The 20,593-nt window shown below is 36.1% G+C and overlaps 1 protein-coding gene across 1 annotated transcript; it reads left to right on the forward strand.

Annotated features, from left to right (window-relative positions):
• Positions 1–5,406: 5,406 nt before the first annotated feature.
• Positions 5,407–19,121, forward strand: LOC130014063 (alpha-(1,3)-fucosyltransferase C-like). Its single transcript, XM_056102932.1, has 2 exons — positions 5,407–5,652; positions 17,943–19,121. The coding sequence occupies exons 1-2, from the start codon at positions 5,639–5,641 to the stop codon at positions 19,087–19,089; spliced, it is 1,161 nt and encodes a 386-aa protein (XP_055958907.1). The 5' UTR covers positions 5,407–5,638; the 3' UTR covers positions 19,090–19,121.
• The last annotated feature ends 1,472 nt before the right edge of the window (positions 19,122–20,593 follow it).

Below are 20,593 nucleotides of genomic sequence, written 5' to 3' on the forward strand. Positions count from 1 at the left end.
ATGAAATGGGGTTTAACGTCCTACTGTTCTGTTCCGACTGGGCTAATGAAGATGGACAAGAGGTAGGCTGCCCCACCATAAATAAATATCTCCAAATATCTCGACAATTACACCACAATACTTATATATATACTAAGCTTTAAATCAGTTTCGCACAATTCGAGTCACTAAATAAACGGTTATGTTGTACTTAATAAGATATAACCATTTAACCATCTATAAATAATACACTGAAAAATGGTTCGGAGTGTCGTCCATGACATCCAGACACTTTTGAGCAAAAAATAGGTTACGTGCCCTTGTTTTGAAATTAGTCCCACTTAAACCAGTCTACCGACCATTCTCCGTCTGATTGACAGGCCGGGATAATCAAGACTACTTTTTTTACGAAACATGACAGAAAGCTAGAACAAGAAATTGAATTTACAAATAACGCCCGGTGGGCGACACAGAAATTGTTTTAAGAACCTTGTAAAAGTAAAATGAAACTACTGCTAGTATCATTTTCCTGCTTAACCCGCGTTATTCAGAGATATTACTTGTACTAAACCAAAAGATGCCACTCCTTACGGTCTAGTTAATGATAAAGCAATTTAAAAAATAAAACGAGCGTAATTTATAAAGCTGCAGTAATAACCAAAAAGCTAAATATTACTGCTATTCAGAATCGTCAACAATAGATTTTTTACGTCTGTTATAGTTATTACAAGTGTTGAGAATTTCACGTGTTGTAGCTATTTATAGACACAAAGAGAGTCCGAGACTCGTCTGAAATCAATTAGAGTTACGCCACTGAAGCGTGCACATTCAACGTGTCGAGTACAACTTTTAGTAGGGAAAAGTTTCGGCCACGGGGCACCCTACAACAGGGATATTTTGCCCGCACAACGGCGTTACGATTTACGCTTATATCGAATTCCAACTGCCAAGGGATTTTTTACGTGCACGCCAATGTGTACACGGGACCTCGGTTTTCCGTTTCATCCGTAGGACTAGACAGCCGCCCTCCGTCCACACAATTTCTAAATAGCATACTAGATATAAGCAATTCCTTAGATCTGTTATCCTTCCGCCTCAAGACAATTAATATTGATCAATAGATTCAAGCAAATAATTTTGAAATATGCATGCCGATGGCATCTATCAGATTTATGAGCTTAAATAATTTTAATACTCTGTTACGCGCACGTCAACATGTACAAGGGATCTCGGCTTTTGGACCCACACGAACCACTAGACATTGTTCCTTGATTCAGTTTTATTTTTCTTCCTTTTTGTTTCTTTTTTTTTTCTTTTTTAAGCGGGGATAGGGTCAGGTGTACTCGATGGTGAATCAACAGATTAAAGTGGGCACAGATTCGCCGTTATGTCAGTTCATACCAGGGGTCCCTCTACGTACAATAGCAGGATGACCCACCTCTAGAAAGGTGTTATATTAATTCAAGGAAACCGGGAGACGTTTTCTTAAATCATCTTGTTCTTCATTTTCCACCTAAAATCGACTCTCTTAATAATCGTATGTCCAAAATTTAACGATAAAATGGAAAATCGAAGCTAAGTCTCGGCTGTCAAGTATATTCGTATTTCAAATTATTCTGAATACAGGAGAAAAATGATTATTTGGATAATTGTACACGTGTTGATTTGTGATATAGATAATCCATTGTTTATCACAGATTAGTAATATTATCTATCGTTTTAATTTTCATTGTAGACGTTTCTGTAGCACGAAATTTATGAATAACGGAAGAAACACCCACAATTTCTAATAATTGTTCTTCCAATGTTTGTCAATTAGCTGTTGTAATCCGAAATGACGATCGGTTGGTCATATATATGCTATCAACATGAACTAGTCTAAAATCAATATTTGATCGATAATGGTACAGTGTCTGGTAATACAAATTTAGTCAAAATGTTTGCATGTGTTACGGGACAAACCCCTCTCCGCTCCTCCATGTCAGCTAACCCCTGGACGCGAAGCACGGCGGCTCTGTAGTCATCTAGTTTTCCTCTTTAATAGACAGGGGCGAGCTTTATAGGTTTCTATAGACATGGTTGTTGAACACATTTTAGCAATAGGTTCTAAGCGCGAGTAACGTTTGATGTAATTTTACTTTTACTTGAGAAAAAACTTCAATTATTGTGTAGATATCGTGTAGCGTTAGTAAGAAATGAAATGGGATTTGGCTTCCCACTGCTCTGCATCTACTGGGCTAATGAAGACGGGCATTAGTAAGAAGAGTTTAGCTATCGTTGACTGTGTGAGTGTCTGTAAGTTTTAATTCTCTAAAGTGTTTTTGGGGCTTTAAAGGGACAATAACACTCTTGCTGGCTTGACAGCTTCAGAAAATAAATAATAGCCTTATTCTAAGCACTAGATGTTTAAGTGTCCTACCTGTTGTGTAAATTATCCATTACATCCTATTTTACTTGTCCAGAGGGTTCGAAAATATTTTTAAATCCAAGTCACATTTGAAAAGGTTTACGTTAGGCTTTTCAAATCATTAAGTTGAAATTTTCCAATGTTTTAAATTAGGTGTGTTAAGATAGAATTTGTATCATCAATTAATAGGAATATTGTAAAATAGTACAATTTGTTGACCAGAATAAAGATTGGGACATATTATTCAGTTACAACACATTCGCCAAACCTCGGCAGATTCTACGAATCTAATGTAGGGTACCGGAATCTGCCGAGTTTGCCGACTGTGCATCTACTAATATGTACAAGTATGATTAAATTGTAGTTGCTGGACGCAGACCGATCTGTTCGCTCTTAGGACTTATGCCAGATTCCTACTGTCATGCGATACGTTACGATAGGATTGTCCCTTTTGAGTCCACGATCTGCCACGCGCAGTTACGTTCGGATACGTTTCGATACGTTTGCTACGACTGACCTCAATATATAATACGGCTCATGTGTCATGTGAGGTATGAATGAACTATAGTAAGTACGAAACAGCCAGGTTACGAAACAGTCAGCACCCTATAATAAGACCTCTGACAGGATCACCACGAATACCCTACGATTAAAACCACGATTTAATTCGGGGGGGGGGGGTCGAATGGTTAGCACGTGCGTGCTGTATCATAAGGCCTGTCGTTGAGTCACCTGGCGTGGTTTCGAATCCCCGGTTGTACGTGACAAGGAGTAGATTCGCCTGTCCAACCTCGTGGGTTTTCTCCGGGTCATCCGGTTTCCTCCCACTGCTAAAGACCCCTACGCGCAAGCGAATTATTGAAATAAAATATGTTAGTCCCGAAATGACCTAGTTTGTGTCAAGTGGACGTTAAACCCATCTCCTCTCTCTCTCTCTCTCTCTCTATCTCTCTCTCTCTCTTTTTAACTATTATAGCTAGAACTGTCAGCTCTTTATCTAATCTTACCTAATGCCGCTTTAATGAAACAAATCTCTCAAACGATTTAATTCGTATGTTCGTGGGAACCTAGTATCACTGGAAATCATTTGTTGCAAGTGTTGGTGCCTTGTTCTTAATGAATACTGGTCGCCCGTCCAACCTCGTGGATTTTCTCCGGCTTCCACCCACTACTAAAGACCACTACACGCAAGCGAATTACTGAAATTAAATTGAACCGTGTAGTCCCGAAATGACCTAGTTTGTGTCGAGTGGACGTTAACCCCCTACCCCTCTCTCTCGCTCTCTCTCTCTCTCTCTCTCTCTCTACTCATTTTAAACAATTGTAGGCCAACAAAGATATTTTTATAGATATTAGATATGAAGTGAGTTTGGTTTTATTTTTTTAGGTTTTTTTTTGGTTTATTAATTATTTGAAAATAGTATAATTTATATTTGAATCATATGCTAATACATAAAATAGTAAAGAGTTTTGTTTACTGGGGTTTTGATGGGTTTTTTGTTCTTGGGGTTTTAGTTTAGGGCGTCATCTAATTGCCTATATTGTTTTACAATAAACGGGTGGGCCGGCCGCAGCTATATTTCCCATGCAATAAAAAGAAATTGAATGAAAATTATTGAATGAATAGTATGTTTAAATTATATAACCTTGGCCATTGGCAAATATTATCATTATTCCAAATATATCTTTATGTCGCAATAGATCTAACAACAAAACTGACACACTTATATGGGACAACAATCACTGGTTTATTATACACAAGCACAACGTTTCGATAAGTATTCTCTTATCGTTATTGTGCTTGATAACGATAAGAGAATACTTATCGAAACGTTGTGCTTGTGTATAATAAACCAGTGATTGTTGTCCCATATAACTGTGTCAGTTTTGTTATGTTTCCAATTGCTAAATGCCACTAAAGGATTAGATCTAACAACGTAGCTCTAATCAATGTTTGTTAATGATTTTAAGTTAGGAGAGGGTGACGGCTGTCCTAAGTTAAAATTGATTTTAGTTAAAATTGTCCCTAAAATAGTTTTGTGAAACGCCACTATTTTAAGTTAAGATATAATTTTAACTGAAAATATTATTTAGTGGATTTTATCTAAAATGCTTAAAATCGTTTTGTGAAAGGCGTCTATCTTAAGTTAGGATGGAATTTTAGTTTAAGACGATTTTAAGGAGATTTAAGTTTTTGTGAAACACGGCCCTGTTCTAAAAACATTTCATACTATAAGTACTTTAGCGCTATATATACAGATAAAACAGTTTATTATGTAAATATGTGTATGAAATATATATGGTAATCATAAAATTTCATTCTATATTAATAATCATGTCCTTTGATCATGTATGGGTTCATGATTTCTTGTTATATTTTTTCAGTATATATTAGCCCCGCAATTTGTATTACGATTTTAGATTGATAACATTGAGAAAATAGTAGCGGTTTTCCATAAATATGTATTATAGTTACTAAATGATTCTAAAAGACTATAAATAAAATGGTGTAAAAACGTCTACTCGGTTCCAAAGATTGGGTTATAAACGTTATTTTCTGAACGATTTAGATTTTATCGATAATATTTGATTAATCTATGGAACAATAATAAACAATTTACGTAATGGATTAATGATTTTAAAACTATTTCCATCGCGATAATAATAGACTCTTGTCTTATATTTCTTGAGATAATATTCAGGATCTTTCACTTATAGTGATTCTAGAAAAAGAAATTCGAATCTTGAAAACTTTAGATGATATTGAGTTAGAGACTTAGCTACTTTAAGACATACCAAATGTGGAGTGAAATTAATAAAAGCAATATGAATTTTGGGACAGAATGCTAATTTTGGGAAGACTTTTAATTTGTAAAAGTCGTCTATTTTGCTCGGAGCAATTACGACGACCATTTCCGAGCTCAGTATTATTTAACGACAACCATAACTCTATATAATACAGTTAAATCCAGATATCCTGTTCAGTGTAATGTGAAATACTATAGGCCTAGTGAGTTAACAATTACTTGGGACTCAAGATGGCTTTTTTGTACACGTGGTGTCATATTTTCATGAAGTCATATGGAATTTCTGGCTTCACAGTTGTAACTTTATCAATATACGGCTTTGTTCAGTTCGTTAAAGCTTCTAGGGGCGTATACAACTTATATATTCTGTTCTAAACGAATCCCGAACATAAATAGAAGTTCTGAACAGTGTTGCGTCACTCGTTTAGCTGAAGTGGAGTAGCAGATGCATGTGACAAGGTTAGTCAATTATAACATTTATTTAACCTAAACGATTCAGCAAATGTAAGAGAATACACCAGTCCCTGAGTTCCCAAAGCTTTAAGTTAAACCTTTGCTCAACCTTCAATCACTATTTATGGGAAATATCTTTGATCCAGAAACACAAAACTTAAAATAAGGCAAACAATTTTGAGTAAATTCTTAACTTAAACCTGGGAATGTTTTGTGAAACCGGGGCCGGGTCATTAATATGGTATAGCACTGAAAGGTGTGTGTGTGGTGTGTGTGGGTGCGTAAGCTAGAAACATCGGAACAAATTACAGAAAATATTTTTTACGATCAGTTTTATAAAAGCAAGGAGAGAACCCCACATAGGTTCCCAATCTATTGGGGGCCATGGTTTTCAGTTAGCCTGGTGGCTGAATTGTTGAAATTTGGTTGATGGATTTCCGGGTCACTTTGCTAAATTCCATTTTGGCGGCCATCTTTAACAATGGCCGCTGTCATTTCATTGAAATGGAATGGAATGGGGCTGACAATTAAGATTATGGACATATTAACGATTGTATACGGAGTCAGTTAAAAGCCTGATTAAATAAATGTGTTTTAAGTTGTTTTTTAAAAGAATATAGAGATATACAACATCTTAAACTAAATGGTAGATTATTCCATAAAACAGGTGCTTGGTAACTAAAAGAGCGCTGGTAACTTAAAAGTAAGTAATAAAATCTTAAAATCAATTCGATATTTAACAGGTAACAAGTGTAAATTGTATAAAACAGGAGTTATGTGGTCACATTTCTTAGTTAAAGTAACAAGTCTAGCTGCAGTATTCTGTACTTTTTGTAATTTCTATAAGCTTTAAAGGTAAACTAACTAAAAGTGAATTAAAGTTATCTAATCCAGAAGTTACCAGAGAATTAACAAGTGACTTAGTGGCCTCTACAGTTACAAATTTAAGTATTTTACCTATATTTCTGATATTAAAATAGCACAATTTACATATATTATTTACTTGAGCTCCCATAAACATAAAACTATCAAAGATTGCGCCAATACTACGAGCAGAATAAGATGACAATATATCACAATTACCAATTACAACAGGGGGGTTATCATGTGCAAATTTACTTAATTGATGCCTTGAGCCTGATAACAAATATTCGGTTTTATCATCATTCAATTTTAGACAGTTCTTTGACATCCATTTTCTACTTTCACTAATACAGTTCTCAAGTTGCACTTTTGATAAATTGAAAGAAGATGGACATTTAGGTGTAAATGAAATATATAATTGAGTATCATCGGCATACAAATGAAAGCTGAGACCATATTTTCTGACAATATCACCTAATGGTGACGTATAGAGGGTAAATAAAATCGGACCAAGAACAGAACCTTGAGGAACCCCAGATGACAAAACAGATTCAGACGACGATTTACAATTAACTAAAATACACTGTTTTCTACCCACAAGATAGCTTTCTAAAAGATTAAATGCAGAACCTCAAATACCGAATTTAAATTGAAGTCTGCGTAGAAGAAAGGAAGGGTCCACCGTGTCGAAAGCAGCAGATAAATCTAATAAAACTAAAAATGTACATTTTCTATTATCAATTTCCATTAAAATATCATTTGAAACCCGGGTTAAAGCTGTTTCGGTACTGTGAAATTGTTTATAAGCACTGTGAAATGGTTCATACAAACAGTTATCATCTAGATGGACCTTTATCTGAGAAGCAATAGATTTCTCCAATATTTAGAAATAAAACTTAAGTTAGAGGCAGGTCTGTAATTTTTGAAAACATTAGGATCCAGTGTAAACTTTTTAATTAAAGGGGTAACATAAGCTTGTTTGAAAACGTTGGGAATCGTAGAGGATGATATACAAGAATTAATAATATTGGTAAAAAAGTGGAATAACTTCGTCTAGACAGTCCTTAAGAACAGGAGTCGGAACAGGATCTAATGAACAAGGTTTAGGAGCAGACGGCTTAATTAGCTTTAAAACAAAAGATTGAATAAACAAGTTACAATTTTCTAAATAAAAAAAAATTTCTAACTTATCAAAATCATGAGAGTTAAAGTCAATAGTTTTATTTAAATCATCAAGTTCAGGTCGTATTTTCCGTATTTTTATTTGAAAGAAATCAGAGAATAAATTCGCAAGTTCAATGTCATTATCATTGTCCGGGAGAATAGTCCGCTCAGCATTATGATCCAAAAGGGGATTCACAACTTTATACGGGTCTTTTTGTCTGTTTTCGCCATTTTCTATTTTATCAGAGTAAAATTTAATTTTAGCGTCTTCAATTAATTTATTCACATTGTTTTTTAAAGATTTATAAATCTGTTTATGGCCATGTAGATTTATTTTCCGCCACAGATGTTCAACCTTATATGGCGTATTTTTACTGATAATTACAGTATTCAAGTAATGCGGGAATTTGAAACACGTTTTAACATCATACCTTTCGCCTCCCTTTTCAGGGATGGACACTCAAAATGAATATGGTAGTTTCGGGGGGCCATAAACTAGTTAATGTTCTTGCGTAGTCATGAATTTACGTCGTTTTTGATGAATTATTAAGATATATGCATCAGCTAAAAACACCAGGATATACTCTAGAAAGCACCATTTACAGTCAGTTTTTTCAAAAGAAATTTCGAGTCTGGATGGAGAAAACCCTGTCGTTCACCTCACGGAGCAAAGATAAGCCTGTCCTATCCTAGGTATCATATGTGTAATTTTATGTCAACTTCACAATTGTCAGTATAAATATAGCATTTACTTGACAATTATCACAATTTTCATCTGGCCTTAAAACAGTGATCTTGGATTTGTGTTCCTAGTGTTATAAGCTTTCCAAAAATGTATAGTTTGTTTAGTAGGGAGGACATTGAAGCGGAACTGTGTTTCTAAGCAAGCTAAAAATTTTGGCTGCAGGCCTACTAGACTATACGACAAGAGTTGCCGGTCATAGAGTCTTTAATGTAAAAACGGACCCCATTTCCATTTCTGAACGAATAAGAGAACTTAAATTCTTAATAACTGGATATATCATAAATAGTTCTCAATACGGCTAAACATGATGCAAAGGCATAGGAGATGAAATTAAAATGACTCACTATTTTGGTGAAATGTCTTTGATCTGTGAGATCCAGTATAATCAATTCCATATGCCCCATTGTATTGTTTGTGGGGTCAGGGATGAGGGTCGGATAAGATGTGTCATTTTTAGCATTATCATTAACATCATTTTCAGCATTCATTTTTGAGTTTTTATGCAAGTTCAGTGACTCTGAAAACCTTATTAAAGAGATATTATAAGCTATATAAAACGGAAAATTGACGATTTTCTAAAAAAAACCCATTCATTTTACGGAAATTCTGGCCGCCATTTTGAATTTTCGCCATCTTGGATTTTTCAAACTTTTTGTTTAGATGAAACATACATTATGCAAGAGCTAAACCTGCCTATTGCAGGTCTTTCTTTAAGCCTGAAATGTTTTCTAAATTATTAATTAGACATTAATTAACTGAATCAACTCTCGGTGGCATCGGATTTCTCCGATATTAAATAGATTAGAACGGTTCAGCCATATTTTGATTTAATCTAAAAATAGAGGAGCGAGAATTAGCTTCGAATAACCAGTACGTTGTCAAATTTTCAAATTATTCATTTTACATTATCTATTCTCGAACTATTTAGCAAGAATGGCTAGCTCTTTATCTAAATCTTACATAATGTATCTTTAATTGTAAGTTCAGCAACACTGAGCACCCTTTCAATTGGATAGTACATGTCATATCAAACAATGAAATGACTATTATCTGACAAATTGGTCATTTTAGGAAATTTAATTGCCATTTTGAATTTCCACCATCTTGGAGTTGAGACACTCATATTAGAGATTATTTTTAATGATCAATGTTTCTGATATCTATTAAATCACTTTAGTTGACCAAAAAGACCAAATAAACTTATGAACAGACATGAAAAAAAAAATCGAAAATATTGGGGGGGTTTTCAGATTAATCGTTTATTTTAGAACTGACAGTATTGATTAAACAACATATATCATATACCAGCAGATGCAGAATTATATTATGAACATTTTGAGCTATATTACATATCCATAGGTAAAACTGTTGAATTACATATCCATAGGTGAATCTGTTGAATGTTATGAAGGCGTCCTCGACTCGCACTATTTTAAATAAAAAAAACGGCGGTCATTTTTAAAGATGGCCACCAAACTGACATTTGGCAAAGTGACCGGAAGTCAATTAACCAGTTTTGAACACTTTAGACCTAAGGCTAACTGAAAATCATAGTTAAACCAATTCATTAAATTAGTAATGAAGTTCTGCCTGTCACATGGACTATATGTTTAAACTGTAGTTCGGATAAACAATAGTTCAGTTATGTACATAGAAGGGCAACCCCGCCACTGAATATAGCTTATTCAGCTCAACACCAGCCTTAAAATAGATACAATCGGTTCAACTTGAATGTAGAAATTAATCGTCTGTATGTTGCATAATAAAATATATCATTTTATCACTCTTCAGTTGAGATATACTGTCTTAACGTATTTGTTAACACCAAGGTGAACTTGTTTCTTTAACCTATTGAAATGTGTTCAAATAAATTTACTCAACCACCTCCCTCCGCCGCCCATGCATAGTTATGAATTTTCTTGTTTCACTTGACTAAAGAAACAATTTGTAGGAATGTATTCCTTTATAGATTGAACACTTGTTTGCGATATCATTGTCTGTGGAAACGGGCACTAAGTCTAAAAAAAATGAACAAAAAAAGCGGAGATGGGGTATGAGCCAGTTGATCTAAATTATTTCTTAAATCATAGTAAAGCTTGAAATATGCCAGTTTTCACTCTTTAGAATGCTTTTTTAAACAAGATTTTATTGTAGTTTTGGTGACGTATTCCCATTAAACGTTAGAAAAAAGATATATACCCTTAATCTCGGTGCTGATAAATGTTGGGTTGTTTGGAACATGCTGGAGGCGATTTGTAACAAATCTAAGACACGATATGGTTGATACTGGTTGATAACAGCATCAGAACAACATGATGTGTTTCATTGGAAATGGGGCACAAATACCCAAAGGAATCAGGCAAACTCAATCTGATTAAAATACAGATCTATATTTCGTTTTGTTTTTTTATACTTTCGATGGTCTACGCTACGTGAAGATCTGACCAGTTGTACTGGAAGGTCGCGTCAGGGGTCGTACGAGCGGCTTTTGGTCCTATGGCGTCAGACATTGATTACTATATCAGCGTTGACGTTTCTAGTGGTTTATCCACAGTTCCGTGCATGGCACGCCAAGAACTCGCCGTAACAGACAGTTTCATTGGCTAATACCTCACGTCAACCAGAACGCCGGTAATATAACAGCTCTTCCAGATCCTAATGTAATAAAGGCAAATTAAACGAAATTTTGAACTATAAAAAACGAAATAGGATCTGTGTTTAATCAGATTGAAACAAACTCTAAACCAACTACGTCCCCTTCACTGGGCTCCTGTCGGTCTACATTTGTATCTGTTAAATTTGTATGGTTTATATACTATTCAAAAAAAGTAGGGGATATTTGATTTTTAAGTGTTATTAAAGTCACCTAATGAAACTGACGAAGAAACAAATGACAAAATGAAATGAAGTTCACATTCATCGATTTATTCCAAATGATCGTTAGACTAAGTAAGGCACAGACTGACCATTATAAGGGTAAAATGATACCCGGGGTCAAACAGCAAAGTTACCACAGCATCACAACCAAGTCAGTAACGGGTAAATCCTCCTCTGTTTGCCAAACAAGCATTGATCCGACGTGGCATACTCCTAATGAGACGTCTAAGGTCAGTTTGGTCCAGATTGTCCCATACCTGTTGCAACGCAGCAGCAAGTTCTTGGACATTGGCAGGACGTTGATGACGTTGACGTAACCTCTGTCCAAGCATGTCCCAGACATGCTCGATGGGGGAGAGGTCGGGACTCAGTGCTGGCCAAGGTAATGTGGTGATGTTCTGTTGTTGGAGGTAACCTGTAACGATCCTGGCCCTGTGACATCTTGCGTTGTCATCCTGGAAGATGAAACGGCGGCCATGACGTCGTGCGAACGGCACAACATGGACTGCCAAAATGTTGTCCCGGTAGTACTGGCCTGTAACACGCCCTGCAACAACATGTAAAGCCGTTCTTCCAGCAACAGTGATGCCTCCCCACACCATAACAGAACCACCCCCAAATCGATCATGTCTGATGACGTTAACGTCTTGGAAGCGCTCGTTTCGACGACGCCACACCCTCCTACGTCTGTCCAAAAAATCAACAGTGAACCTTGACTCATCTGAAAACATCACATTGCTCCAGCGTCGATTATCCCAGTGTTGACGATCCCTACACCAACGACGTCTTGCCTGAATGTGATGATCTCTCAAACAAGGGATCACGCGAGGACGTCGGGCGCGAAGGTGACCCCTATGCAGTCGATTCCGAATCGTCTGGCCACTCACTCTCACACCAGTGTCTGTTTGAAGACGAGCCCTGATCTGATTTGCTGTGATGACACGATTTCTCAAGGCCAAGGTACGGATAAATCGATCCTGGGCTTGAGTTGTCGCCCTTGGTCGACCTGAGCGTGGTCTGTCCTGTACAGATTGTGTATCACGGTATCTGGACCATAGCCTGCTTATGACAGACTGAGAAACATTCATCGTCCGCGCCACAACCGCCTGTGTTGTGCCGATCTGTAGCATGCCAAGGGCACGTAACCTTTCATTTTGGGTAAGCCGACGCATATCAAAATTTGTTTTCTGGTCACTAAAACAATTAAACTGATGTTTCCACACTGGAATTCAATGCCACAATGACTGTAACATTCAAAGTCAGAGTCGTGCAAATCTTGGGTTGGACCCCCATGATGATCCCAAGCATCACCTGCATTCCATGCGGTAGCTATTGGTGCGTTTGGGCGTCACATGTAACTGGAAATGTTTCTTCTGTTAGGTTCTATAGTGACTTTTTTCGTAGTCATTTGCATATTTTAGTATTATGCCCCCAAAATCAAATATCCCCTACTTTTTTTGAATAGTATATATATATTAGACAGATTTTTAATTAATCGTCATTTTCTTCCGTTGGATATGGCTTGTAATAATAATATGTCTTGTATAACTAATAAGGTTTTCATGGTAAGTGAATTCTAATTTGGGTTCAAAAATTGATTAAGAAATCCAAACATTTGTTTAGCGTTCTTTTTCTGTAGTGCAATTTTTATTACAAGTCAAATCCAACAGGAAAAAATGACGATTAATTAAAAATCCGCCATTTTGGATTACATTTTAAATTTCTACCATGTTGGATTCTCAAACTTCATTTTTAAATTCAGAGACATCAAAAACTATATAAAAGACATAGTAAAAGTCATATCTTACGAGATAGTTTTCTTCGGTACTTTTCGTTTTTCTATCCACTATGTATTGTAAGAAATTTTTTATAAAAATCTTTTTAGTGTCCTAGAAACCTCCATACTGAATTATGCTAATTACTTCATTTCGACTCGGCCGAATTTGAGTATGATTGAACCCAACTGCATTGATTTCTTTTGCAATTTGTTTGGGGTTACTCCTCTTTTGAGAATAGCTTGCCTCACCTAGAAGGCCCCATAGCAATAGAGTTCATCTTCGCATTACCTCAATGTTTTCTACCAAGTTTTAAACAAATCCGTTAAAAAATAATGTCTTTATTGTTCTTACAATGTTTTCGGAAAAGGGGATAACTTCGTAACGCAAAGTCACAGAATGTTGAAAATCAATATTGTTCATCCTCTCATGATCCCAATACTATCGCTTCTATCATGTTCATAAGGCTTTCGGCAAATCGGGGATAACTCCGGAGAGGAATGTCACGGTACACTGAATATCGAAAGGGCTTGCCCTCTCATGACCCCAATGATCACACCAAATTTGAAAAAATATATATCCAAAAAGAGGGGGAAAATTTGAAACTGAAAGTTGCAGAACACTGAATATTAATAGAGTTTATCTACACATGACCCCAACAATTCAACCCAAAATTTGAAGAAAAAACATCTGTTAAAAATGGAAGCCTTTGTCGCGTTCACGAGGTTTTCGGTTCAGGAGGATAAGTCGCATAACGCTGCAAATCGGTCCTCTCATGAACAATGCGTCACATCGAATTTGAACCGAATCCGTAGGAAACTATAAGCCTCTACCACGTTTACAACGTTTTCGAAAAAAGGGGTATAACTCCGAACGAAAAGTTGCGGAACACTGAAAATAGATAGGGTTCGTCCTCTAAGACCACGATGCTTCACGTTAAATTTGAAAAGAATCTTACAAAAATGGTAGCCTCTATTGCGCTCAGATGTCAATATGTTAAAAGTTTGTTTATATCGCCTTAACAAAGATTTCGGTAACGGGCGGATAACTCCGGAACTGAGAGTCGTGGAAAGCTGAAATCGAGAAGGTTAATCCTCTTATGTCAGCAATGCTTACAACCAAATCTGCAAAATTTCGTTAAAATACTGTAGCCTATATCGCGTTCACAGGGTTTTCGGCAAGTGAGGATAACCCCAATAACGGAAAGTAATAGACCGCTGAATATCGATAGATTTCGTCCTCTTATGATCACAATGCGTCACACAAATTTTTAAAAGTCTGTCGAAAACTACAGCCTCTATCGCGCTCACAAGGTTTTCGACAAGGGGGAATAACGCTGAATATCGATAGGGTTCGTCATCTCACGATCCCAATGCTTCACATCAAATTTGAAAAGAATCCGTAGAAAACTATTGCCTCTATCGCGTTCACAATTTTTTCTGCAAAGAGGCCATAGCTCCGAAAGAAAAGTCGCGGAATGCTGAACATCGAAGGGTTCGTCCTCTCATGAACACGATGCTTTCAACCAAATTTGAAAAGAATCCGTCAAAAACTCTGCCTCCATCGCGTTCGTAAGCCAATTCCTGATGGACCAAGTGACGATATAATACGCCCGCACTGAAATATGTGTTTGAAAGATTAAAAAAATGTGTTGTTTTTTTAGGGTTTTTTTTCAAAATGACACCACGGCGATAATAATAGTGTTAAATTGATTGGGTAAATTGGATATCGCAAATGGTGATAAATCGAATAACGTCAACTGACAACACTGCAAGAATTGGCCGTGGCACTGCAAGATGAGTGGGTCAGATTGCCCCAAATCGTGATTGGATGGTTGATTAGGAGCATGCCACGAGGATTGGTGAACCGCCTATATGAACTGTTTATGTTCATATGTAGGCAATTGGCCTGTTATTAACATACACTGGTTACCTCTAATAAAAACAGCAGTGCATTTCTGCAGTTTTGTATTGTTTCTGAATATGTAAATTTTGCCTTAGGCCAAATGATCCATTTACACTTAGTTAAATAAGTAACTACAGAAAAACACACATGGTTGTTTTCTTTGATACACCCCGAACCTTTATGGGGTATTTTTTTATTTGTATGTTTCAGAAATAAAGTTGAATGGTTTCAACTGGGTTGGTCTATTATAAGTATTTAATAAACCACACCTTTGGGAGAAATAAACATTGGCTTCTATCTCATAGCATCTTCCGAGAATGTACAGATCATTGACGATTAATCCTTTACATTTGTAAAAAAAAAAATAAGACAAATAATAAATCAATACTTTAAATGATAGAATACTGTGTAATTTAGTATTGGGTATTTTAAATGATATTATATGTCTCCAGTGTTTGTGAAAGTTATCCAGTGGTTCGGCTTTCAATTTTGTTCCGCCAAAATCGATAATAAAACAATCTTCATATTTTTTTTTTCCGCCAACTGGAATATTTTACCTGCCAAAAATGTGTGAAAAAAAGACAAGTAACAATTTTATTTCTCGGGTAGGCTTATTATTATGAAACAATTACCGATATATGCAATATGCAACTACTTACAAAATTTGCCTTATAATATATTAGCACACTGTATGGCGTATGCCCGTCTTCATTAACCCAGTTCGGAGCAGAACAGTAGGACGTTAGTTAAACTCCATTTCATTTCATTTGAGATTACTTAATAAAATCAGATTTTAATTTTGGTGACTTTGGTCTTCTCGCACACCGTATTGCACAGTATATTTCCAGTATTTACACGTCATATTTCATCCAAGGATTGCCAGTTTTCTATAAATTTATGTTTTGCGTGTGCAATAGGCCTGTTGTTATTTCCAGGTACCGTAAGGTATCATAATCGGAATCCCTTATATAATGATAGAAATCAAATTTCATTTGTGAAAGATGCTTATGATCAGACTCGTCGTTCACGTTAGAGCATTTTTGTGACGGTAATGAAACAAATGGTGGACCATTTTCTCATTCGAGAATCGTCGCTATTTGACTCGTTCGTCACTCCCACATTTCGGACCAATAATGATAATTAAATTTGAAATATAGCCGATTAAGCATGTTTGTATATTATACATGCCGTATGAAGCCACGGTAAACGGAATTCAGCTATCAAAATGTTTAATTCTGTTCGAAAACAATTGTCGACCAATTTGATTATTTCAATTTATTTTTTCAGACGAAACCTTAATCACCGCTTTGATTAATTAATTGGAGTAAATAATGATGTTTGTATTACAAATTTAACGTCCAATATATTAAAATGATGGACAGAATGTAAATAATGACTTAAGATAGACTTTATATATGTCATTGACAATTGGTTTGTAGTACTCATTGACACGATCCGGATTACCAGCGATTGGATTAATATATAGTATGCCACCACGTGATTGACACTCAATGTAATGGTCAAAATAGAATATATACTGTCAGAATTTTAAGATTTTTTCCGCCAGTTCTCAAGAAGAATCGGCATTGTAACAAAATGTGTTCCGTCTCTCGTTTGTTCTGTCTGGATTCGGATGTGATGGAAGTCCGAGGTTCTGTGTATGCCAATGGCTGCACGTCAAAGATCCCTGGTGGCTGCTTTGGTATTATTTTCACCAAGTTACACCGGTTCTGAATTAGCACGGTTGGTGCAAACTAGTTCCCACGTTCAACCTCATTTCAAAATCATCAGCGCCCAGGGTGTCTTTTAAGTAAAAGTTTTGATTTTGATATGTTACTGTTTCGTCTCAAGGGATATTTCAATCACTCACACAAGGACGTCGTTTAGAAATGTACCTGTTGGTGGTAATTCGACAACAAATTTAGATGTCAACACGTGTGCAATTAAATCTTTCAAAAATCACGCTTGTCTTTTATTTAAAATAGATGGGATGAATGTTTATTGCGGATGTAGAAAAATTGTTTAGAAACACTTGAATTTTGCTAAATAAAGGAAATGCACGAATTTAATGTTGTAAAAGGGGTGGGAATTTGACCCAAGTTAACACAGTGGAAAAATGGCACCAACCCGTATCTCGAACTTTGTTTACATGCCTCTATACTGTACATTATTAGCACAATGTTGCCAATTTCGGCAGAAAATCTGAAGCACTTTTAAATTCTGACAAACTTGTTTAAATAATATTTTATTCAAAGGAAGACTAATACTTCCAAATGGTAATTTTGAAACATAAGTGAATATGATGGAAACATGCTTATAAAGACCTGTTCGGCTAATCTGGGCATTTTTTTTTTAAGGTTTTGCACTTGGGGGCAAGAATAGGGGAAGTGGGAGCGGTAGTTTCTCCCGCCAAATTTAAAATTTTGACCCTCTAAATTACCAATCGTGCACCCACACTTTGAAGATTTTAGCTTCACCAGGGGGTGGGGCGGGGGCAAAAATATATAGTACGGAGGCACTTTTGCCTTAAGAAATGGGCTGCGGTTAATAATGATCAAAACATATTTGGCAACTTAAAAACTGTATATCTATAAAATATTGTGTAAAACATGTATATATAAAAATTGTGTGATTTAAAGGACATGTGACTATTCTTTGGAACCTTAAAATAGAAGAAAATTTTCCTAAAGGTACATATTAATGTAATATGAATGTATATAAATTGATATACACCACTGACACGGGGGAACCACGACGGAAAATCCCGATGAACTTTCTTAACCAAGACTGGAGATCGAACACGGGACCTCAAGTTTATCGAACCAACGTCTTACTCACAGAGCCACCGCGACTCCAATGCATGCCCTTTAGTAATTCAATTTTCATAGTAGTGTACTTTGCAAGGACAACAGTGGCGTTGTAAAATATTTAAATTTAATTATAACCCTGCATACATTATTTTTCAGGAACAATCGTCGCAATATCACCATGGGGACATTTAAATCTAGAAAGCTGTTTACAGTTCCTGTGGCTGTGGGTTTACCCATACTATTCCTCGTGGGAACCATGTTTATAATCACCAATTATACCACCATAAAGATTGAAACCACGCCCTTGTCGGTTTCAACTAGTTTACGAAAAAAAACAACACGAGTTTCAAATATGAAAGCGACAGAGGTTATAACAGTTCGGTGGCACAAGAGACCATCCTATATAAGTACTGCAAAAATGGTTGGCTGGTTTTCCTCATGTAATCATTCATGCCAATATACAAAGGACATAAATAGCCACATCCTTCTATTTGATGCTAATATAATAGGAAAGCGACCCAAAAGAATAAATCCAAGACAGATATGGGTTTTTTATAATCCAGAATCGCCCCATATTACATTTTCACATAAATGGAGAGACCCTTCATGGAATGGACAGTTTAATAGGACAATGAGTTATCGGTTGGATTCAGATGTGAATGCGCGTTATGGATATCATATCAAAAGACGACATCCTTTGAGAAAAAACAGAACCGAGGTGATGCAGAATAAAACCAAAATGGCGGCTATATTACGCAGCAATTGTAAAACCCCGGGTCGGCGAGAAGATTATCTCAAATTATTGCGTAAATATATACCGGTTGACAGTTACGGTCGGTGTGAAAAATTGTCCTGTCACATGGCCAACTACTGTAATATTGACAAGAAATACAAATTCTACCTAGCATTTGAAAACAGTTTTTGCAAGGACTACGCAACAGAGAAATTTTTCCGAGCTGAAGGGTGGGACTTGGTAACCGTTGCTAGGGGAGGCGCAAATTACTCTCTTTTAGCTCCCGAGAAAAGTTACATTCTAACCAGTGATTTTAAGTCGGTAAAAGAGCTAGCCGAGTATTTAATCTATCTCGATAAAAATGATACAGCCTATATGGAATATATAGAGAAGAAATGGAAATATGAAGTGTTTTCGACCTTAGTTCATGGCAGTGCATACGTGAAACGATGGTGCAATTTTTGTGAACAAGCGCATTCGTGGCTCAAAGAAAACAATAATCATTCTTATGAACACATTAAAGAATGGTATGAGACAGATAAATGCCACAAACCAACTGATTTACATTAAAACCCGTTATTAAAATCTTTATTCATTTATAATATGTGTAATATAATTGGGAATTGATTCCATATAGAAGTCTCATGTGGATCTGATAACAACCTGGCCTAAATCCTTGCTTCATTTTGAATATGGTATTATTAATACATGAAAGGGATTATTTATTAATATACGCCCGTATGTTAATGCCGACCTTATATTGTATAATTACCGTTGCCGTCTGTCGGCTACAGCTTGTACCGATTGGTTGGTTCGTCAGGCTTAACGTGCCGGATTTTATTGAAACTTTTATTGAGCACAATTCCTTTTCAACAAAATGGGATAAATATTTTTTGAATTGGGCCCCTTTTTGCAGAAACCTGTCCACATTGATTGTAATGCGTATAAAGGCCGGGGTTTTCATCAACTGTTTCTGAACTTTCAAGAAACATGTATTATGATCAGGTAAAGATGCCTATTTCTTTTTACCAAACCCGATTAAAATGTTTTAGGGTTATGCCCATTGTCTCCGAAAACTATTTGATATCACAGAGGTCGCAGTTTTTATTGACTAACACCTGGTAGGGTGCCCCGTGAAGCGAAAATTTTCTCTACTAAAAGTTGAACTCGACACGGCGAATGGGCACCTTCAGTGGCTTGTCTCGAAGTGATTTTTGGCTAGTCACATCGCACGTGAAATTCTCTATACATTTATCAACTTTTACAGCCGTAAATAATCTGTTATTGACGATTCTGAATATTTAGTAATATTTAACTTTTTGGTTAATACAGCAGCTTTAAAAATTACGCTCGTTTTATTTTTTAAATTGCTTTATCATTTATAGGAGCGGCATCTTTTGATTTAGTACAAATAATATCTCTGAAACACTCGGGTAAGGCAAGAACATGATACTAGGAAGAGTTTCATTTTACTTTTACAAGGTTCTTAAAAGAATTGTTGAGTTGCCTAACGCTAGTGTTTCTAAATTCAATTTCTTGTTCTACTTTCTGTTATGTTTCGTAAAAAAAAGCAGTCTTGATTATCTCGGCCTGTCAATCAGACGAAGAATAATCGGTAGACTGGTTAAGGGAGACTAATTTCAAAACAAGGGCACGTAACCTATTTTTTACACAAAAGTGCTCGGATGTTATGGCTGACACTCGTAATCATTTTTCAGTCTATTATTTATGGATGGTTAAATGGTCATAGCTTATTAAGTTATTAAGTACAACATGATCGTTTATTTAGTGACTATAAATGTGTGGAACTGATTTAAGGTTTGGTATATACATAAATATTGTAGTGTAATTGTCAAGATATTTATTAATGGTGGGGCACCTTACACATGGTTCAATTCTATTTTAATAATTCTCTTGAGTGTAGGGGTCTTTAGCAGTGAGGGGAAACCGGAGGAGATGAAGAAAACACTACTCCTTGTCACGTACAACCTGGGAATCGAAACCACACCAGTTGACTCAATGACAGACTTTATGATACAGCGCGCACGTGCTAACCATTCAGCCAACCAACCCC

The sequence above is a fragment of the Patella vulgata genome, chromosome 8 (genome assembly GCF_932274485.2).
Source record: "Patella vulgata chromosome 8, xgPatVulg1.2, whole genome shotgun sequence".
NCBI lineage: Eukaryota > Metazoa > Mollusca > Gastropoda > Patellidae > Patella > Patella vulgata.